This window comes from Arachis ipaensis, chromosome B08 (genome assembly GCF_000816755.2).
Source record: "Arachis ipaensis cultivar K30076 chromosome B08, Araip1.1, whole genome shotgun sequence".
NCBI lineage: Eukaryota > Viridiplantae > Streptophyta > Magnoliopsida > Fabales > Fabaceae > Arachis > Arachis ipaensis.
Window position 1 is genome coordinate 127307865 of NC_029792.2, and position 7603 is coordinate 127315467.

Genomic DNA, 7603 nt, shown 5'->3' on the forward strand with positions numbered 1-7603 from the left:
AGCTAAAGTTGTTCTTAGTGAGGCTGGCTTTCTTATGGAGAAATTGAAGGTCATCATCATGTTTACTATCTCCATTGTGTTCATTGGTGGTAATAACTGTCGACATAAATCCAAGTAATAAAGAATAATTGCTGCTAGTGCATGTTTGCATGATATATTGGTTAATTGTGCAGTAACACTCTAATTCATTGCATTTTGTCATCATTTCTAATTTTAGTGCACATCATCTAGGATTCTGTTACTTTTGTTTTAATATTAGTTTATAAGTGTTGTCTGCTTCATAATAAAGTTAAAATTGATAAATTAGTGGCCTTTGCTTCTGAAGGAAGTAATTTTTTTTTTTTACTCTATTGTCGTAATGTATAGACGGTTGTGATAGAACTGATAAATATAATGGCAAAGTAACAGATTCAAATAGTGAAGCATGTTATTTACTCTTTATTGATGGCGAAACATTGTGATTAAAACTCAAACTTTTTATTTTATTTTAAATGAATTTTGAAATTCTCATCTTTTGGTATGTGCATATACAAGAAAAAAAAAAGACTTTTTGATCCTTTTGTTATTCTGATAAACCTCTTTGCTCTTGGTTGTTGTTCATGTTTCGACTGAAGTCTCTAACAAATGTGAGGATGCTCTAAATCTGTTGATAAAGGTCCATGTTTATGAAGTAACTTCATCATAATTTCGTGTAATTCATGATTTTTTTATGAAGACTTTTTCATGATCAATGCAAGCAATTGTAAATAGTATACAATTCTTTGATATTTGTAGATAACAGAAATTGTTAAACCAGATTTTTATGAGATGCGAAATGTCCATGTTGTATATCAATATTCCTATTGTTGATCTAATTCTGTTATAATAAGATACAATCTATTAACAGTGTCAACCAATGAAAATTTGATGCAAAAGTTTGGAGATGGAGATTTAGCCAATGTAAATAAAAGAACATTATAAATTGAATTCATTCTTTTTATTATTTAAAAATTCATAAAATTATATCAATTATGCAGATTCTTTTTTAATTTGAGTTGTAAGAAATTGACATCATTAAGAATGATTTGGATGAAAATTATATTACTCCTAGCACTGATTGGTCTGTCACTTTTACAATAGTAATCTAGCCCATTTTAATAAATTTAAAATTATTATTTTGATTATTTAATAGTAATTTTTTACAGTTTTTCTCTTATTTTTTAGAAATTATTCATTGAATATGTGACCAGTACAAAAAATTTGGGTAGTCATATTTATCTTTTAACCTTTTGCTACATAATATCTTATTAAGTTTGCTTTTTATTTAGAATCAATTTACAAGTTGCTCCTAATGAAAAAAGAAAAAAATTGATGCTACTATTTCAAGTAGTATAGCATGACTATATCTTATTAGGTAGCATGTAATACACTAAATTATTAAAAATAAGAAACTGTATTAACTTTTTATTTATATATACTTTTTTCTTTTTATGTTCTATGAATAAAACAAAGACTTCAAATTGTAATTTAGATAAATTACATAACATTTTTGTATAATAGAAACAGCACTAATAATAAACAAATTTATAGTCTTAAATAATATATGTTCTTTACGTGAATTTTGCAAAATGAAAAAGCTTTATATATTAAGAAATAGTACATAAAAGTTATCAAATATATATACATATATATATTTTCTAAATTAATTTTTTGATGTATTTAAAAAAATTAATTAAATATTTTTACCTTAATGCAAATTAAGATTACAAAGAGCAAGAGAAGAAAAAAATATAATTTATTTTTTTTAATTAAACACATGACACACATATACACAAAGTTATTTTATGTATCTTTGAAATTTATATAATACAAATGTTACAATTTAGTTTTGTTACAATTTATATAAATTTTAATGATATATACGTATGAACATGGTTCTAAATATCGGACTGGTCATAGTCTCCCCATACTCAATTAAGAGGTTGCGAGTTCGAGTCTCATATATTTGGTAAAAAAAAATAAATATCGGACTGGCCGGTCAAATCGGAAACCGACGATAAAAGCGGTCTGATCCATTATTTATAATTGCTGGAGAGAAAACTGCCGAATCGGCTAAGAACCGATCGGTTGGATCGGATTAGTAACCGGTCGATTCGAATAAAACGATGCCGTTTTGTTTATTTGTGAAAAAAAAAGCCCCAGAACCATTTGTGAACCAACCCCCTTCTTCCCCCAATCATTCGTGCACTCCCTAGTAGGGCTGCACACGAATCAGATCGAATCGGATATAGCCTAAAAATCTATCCGATCCGTACTGTACTCATCGGATCGGATTAGATACGATATCCGCATTTTTTAGGCTAGATCCGATCCGATCTGATCCGCAAGTTTGCGGAACTTGCGGATCGGATCGGATATCGGGTATATCCGCATAATTTTTTTAAAAAAAATATTTTAAGATTTTATTGGCTATTTTTACAAAAAAAAAATCCATAAAATTCATTTTTCATCTGTTTGAGCCTATTTACTCCTAAAATATTATCAATAAAAGTTTTCTTGAATAACAAAAAAAAAATAATAACACAAGATTTAAGTTTAATTATTCTAAGTTGAAGTACAACATAAAAAATTAAAAACAAGATATCATAAATTCATAAAACAACACACTAAAATTCATATCACATTAGGGTTTACTTTCTTAAACTATGCTATTTATATGAGACGTGTGGATATGCAGATTTGCGGATCGGATCCACGGATATCACAACTAAATCCGCAATCCGATCATACCTTAGTGCGGATCGGATAATATCCGCAAAATTCGGATCGGATACGGATAATTACCGCGGATATTATCCGATCCATGTGCAGCCTACTCCCTGGAGACCTCTGAAGCAAAGCAAAACCCTAGCCCTTCAGCGCTGCCGGCGTCCCCAGGTCCTCAGCACCGCCACTTCTTCTTCTTCTCCGTGTCCGGAACCCAGGTAGCTCGGTACGTCATCTTCATCTACGCTGGCTTCTCGGCACGGAACCCAAGTTAGTGGCCTTGCTTTGTGTTTTCAATTCTTTGCCTCCGCTTCGGTCTTCTTCTTCGTTTGAAGTTCTGAAATTGTTGTTCAATTTTTGTTCTATTTTTCTTGTAATATTTTGTAATTCCCTGTTGCTGATAGATCTGTCTTGTATTTGCTGGTTGCTGATGGCTCGATGGTCTTCTTGCTGCTAGCCTGCTACTCATTGATTTTGTGCTGTTGCTGTGTTTTTAATTTCTGAAATTTTTGTTGAAATTTGGTTGCAGCTGCTAAACATGGAAATCAAATAATTACTGAAATTTTGTGCTTCCGCTCATTGATTTTGTGATGCTACTGTTTTTTCAATTTCCTAAAGTTTTGTTGAAATTTTCCTGCTGTTGCAAAAAATAGATGATGATGATGATGATGGTAGCTTGTATTTCTCTGATGCAGAAGACGACGGTTCAAGCCATTCTCATTTCTATTCAACACATGGTGATGGTGGTTCAGCATTTGATGATTATAGCTTCTCATGTGTCTCTGATCTTGAAGCTGCTGCTGTTGTTCATGATTCTGGGAGGGAAATTGTAGAATTTGTCATATGGGTTTGTGATTTGTGATTTCCGTCATCTTTTGTTATGCTGCTGTTGTTGTTACTTGTTATGCTGCTGTTTTGTTATGGCATGCTCTGTGATTTGTAATTTCTGAATCTGGATGAATTGGGAGTACTGTTTTGCATACATTGATGATCCTTGCAGTGCTACATACCCTTTGATGCAAAAGCTAAGGCAAGTTTTGGTGGAACAACCTTTTGAGGAAGAATTGTAGACCCTTTTGCCTAGGGGTGTGCATGGCCCGACCCGGTCCGAAGACTCGGTCCAGCCCCGAACACTTTATGGGCTATTTTGGTGTGATTTCACCGAGTCTAGGGCTGAGTAAAGGTCTCAAAAATAGACCCGGTCATTATTTCGAGTCAGATCTGGGTCATGGCTCGGGTCACCCGAAGTCGGCCCGGTGACCTGGTCATCATACATAATTAATATTTTGTGTCATTAGTGATGGATGATGGCTATTCTTATGTGGAATTTTAAGTATTGTAAACCTTAATATTTTGTGTTATTAGTTATTATAAGACTATAAGTTAATGTTTTATGTTTAAAATGCATAAGATTTTAGACTAATGCATAATATTGTGTTATTTATATTGATTTAAAATTTGGTGTTATTAGACAATATTAGTATTGATTGTCGTTATGCTTTAATTTTAGAGAAGAGTTGGTTCTTGTTATATTTTTCTAAGTGAATTTTACTATGTCAAATAATGGTTGGAGTCTTGGAAATTTGGATATTTTCACATGCTATCTTATAAGAAGGTATCAAGGTAATGTAATGTTAACGACCTGGTTTTCACCCGGTTTTTACCCAGTATAATCGTGGCCTAAAAGTGTATAGGTTTAATTGGGTCTAGGACCGGGTTCGGGTCTAACAAATAGGCCCGATATATATTTCGGGACAGATCTAGATCACATCAAACCCCGTTTCATCCCGACGCATGTACACCCCTACTTTTGCCTAAAGAAGTTGAGGGTGCAAGAATTGCATATGAGAATGGACAAAGTGTGTTACCAAACAAGATCAAGGAGTGCAGGTCCTATCCATTGTACAAGTTTGTGAGGGAGGAGTTGGGGACTGAGATGCTAACTGGTGAGAAGGTTAGGTCACCTGGTGAAGGATGTGACAAATTGTTCACGGCAATGTGCCAAGGGAAGATCATTGATCCTCTTCTAGAGTGCATTGCAGAGTGGAATGGTGCTCCTCTTCCATTATGTTAGGTTTAAAGTTTGATTCATCTTTTTCTTTCTATGTTTGTATTTTTTATTAAGTCTCGTTAGGGAGACAATGAACTATTTGTACAATGTGTATAATGGACTATTGATTTACAAAATGAACATCTCCCATACTATTTAGAATAACCATCCGAGTATTATGGATAATAAACATCTTCCCAAAAGCTTAAACTGATTTTGGGGTTCACCAAAAATCGAATTCTTGACCTTTCGGATCTAGCACTCTAATACCATGTCATAATATCACTCATCCCAAAAGTTTCAGCTGATGAAAAAATATAACACTAATGGTTATATATCTAATACTCCATAAACCTCCATTATACACATTGTACAAATATTCCATTGACTCCTCATACTTTTTCTTTTTTATTATATTGCTAAGAATTTGGTTTGTTTGTTAAGCATGTGGAAAATCAGATGCAGAGATTTGTTAAGCATTAAGAGTGAGTGTGATTGATGATGTAATAGATAATCTCTCATTTGTTTGCCATTGCTTTTTGGGCACAGATACAAATACCCGGCCTTCTATGTAAAGGAAGTTCTTTCACTTAAATAATGCTTCTAATTAGTCCAAAAAAAAAAATAATGCTTCTAAATTTTCATGTTTTATTTGTGTATTCTAATCTTTTAACTAATTGTCTTTTAACTTTCTTATGAATAATTATTAGTAGCGAATTTCAATGGGAATTGTCAAACGCCTCTTTATGATGCATCTCTTGATTCATCTGCTCAAGAGGAGGGAAATAAAAGTGAAGATAGTCCTACCAAAGAGGGTAAAAATAAAGGTGAAGATAATCCTACCGAAAGTGTAACAAGTTCTTGTGAATTTTGATTTTTGATGACTGATAAATTTTTATAATATTTAGATATTTCTTTTTACTATTTAATTTTTGAGATTGTATTTTGATAAGATTATATGGTTTGGTTGACATTTTATGTAATGTTTTAAATTTAGAAGATATTTAAGATTTATATTAAATTATAATTATAAGCTCTTTCAGTTTATTTAATTAGCATATTTTATATAATAAATTTTTGAAAAGATATCTCGTCCCATTCATAGTTCTTTTGGTATAGTCTACTATAGATCGGACCTAGTACACCGTCTCCTTTAACACTGCCATCAAAACTGAAAAACTAAAAAATAAAATACTATTAATAAACAAATATCAAGTACAACCAAATCTACGATTTTTCTATTGTCACGTACTTCTACATTATTTTTGCAAACCTGGTTAAGCCATCTATTACACTATTATAATACTTTGAAATCAAAGAAAACTAAGCTAATAATTAATTCAAACTAAATATATTATCCTACTATATATTCAACTTAAAAAAATATTTTCAATGCATTTAAGTGTTCTTCTTACTTCAGTAGTCTTCTGTAAACAAATTCTCCATCGATTAGCAAACTCAAATGATGGCACAGTTCCTACATAAAAAAAAATTATAATAGTTTAACTATTGTGCATAAATAATTTAAAAAGTTTAAAATAATCAATTATATATTTTCTAATTTAGTGGAAATTGGATTACACAACCTAATTAACAGTGAGAAGATGACTTCCTATTATCCGTTAAGAATATTTTTTCTTCTGTTTTCTTTAGCTACTTTCTCCTTATGTTTCTAAGTATGGCTAGCAACTTGTTTTTCGGTTCTTGTCTTGACATAATCTTGGAAAATTCTTTTCCACTTAGATTTATAACCTAATTCTTCATACGTTCTAACAAATAAGCTGTCAAGACACATTTTTTGAAATAATTGTTAACAAAATTGTGCTGATATAATAATAATAATAAAAAATGAGGAATACTAGGGACAAGTAATTTTAGTATTTTATAATCATCAATTGGCCATCAATAATATTTTTAATGGTGTGAGATTATATTTAATAGTGGGAGATCACTCATTTTTATTTTGATTGTTAAGTGTCCAGAAAATACAAAAATTGCTTATACCCTAAATTTTTCCATAAAAAATTGTGCTGATATAAATAATAATAAAAAGAAGAGAAGGAAAAAGCAATAGAATAATACATACTCATGCTCTTCTTGAGTCCAATGACCTGTGTTTCTTCTATCACTAGTCTCAGGTAAAGTTGGTGTTCGATTATGTTGGTGTTGACAGGTTGGTTTTGTTCACTTGTTCCGGGGAGGGAGAGTGGATTGCGTTCCAATGTGGTGGGAGGTGCAGGCATGTTGTGAGGTGCAGCAGGTGCAATAGAGGTGTGATGTAGATTGATATAAGATTTATGGATGAGATTGATGTGGGTGATGAGCTTCTGGAAGCGTTCCTGTATCTGCGCGGAGGTCTTGTCGGGGAGACAAGCAGCCACAGCATCCCACCGATTCTGTAGAGCTTCCGGAATTCCGGAAGACATTCAGCAATAAGCATCTCAAACTCTTTGTTCTCATCCTCACTCCAGACGGGCTCAGCTGTGCCTGAGCTTGTTGATAGCCACACACGTCAGCGGCAGACTGCACCACAGGCACATTGGTGGCAAGCTGCGAAATAGAATATAAATTAATTAATTAATTAATTAATTATATTAAATATATATCAAAATTAACTATTAAAATAAAATATAAATTAAAATATAAAATATATATATTAAAAATAAATTAAAATATATATGTATTTATATAAATACATAATGATTAATTTTAATATATAAATAATATTTTTATTAATTAATATATAATTTTAAAAATTATATATAATAAATTAATAATTTTAGAAATTAAAATTGCTAACAAAAACTA

At 31.4% G+C, this 7603-nt stretch overlaps 1 protein-coding gene across 1 annotated transcript; it reads right to left on the minus strand.

The window, feature by feature from the left end:
- Positions 4506 to 7316, minus strand: LOC107611749. Its single transcript, XM_021108375.1, has 3 exons — positions 6882 to 7316; positions 6211 to 6272; positions 4506 to 4559 (listed from the first exon to the last, which is right to left on the minus strand). Exons 1-3 carry the CDS (start codon positions 7219 to 7221, stop codon positions 4506 to 4508), a joined length of 456 nt encoding a protein of 151 aa, XP_020964034.1. The 5' UTR covers positions 7222 to 7316.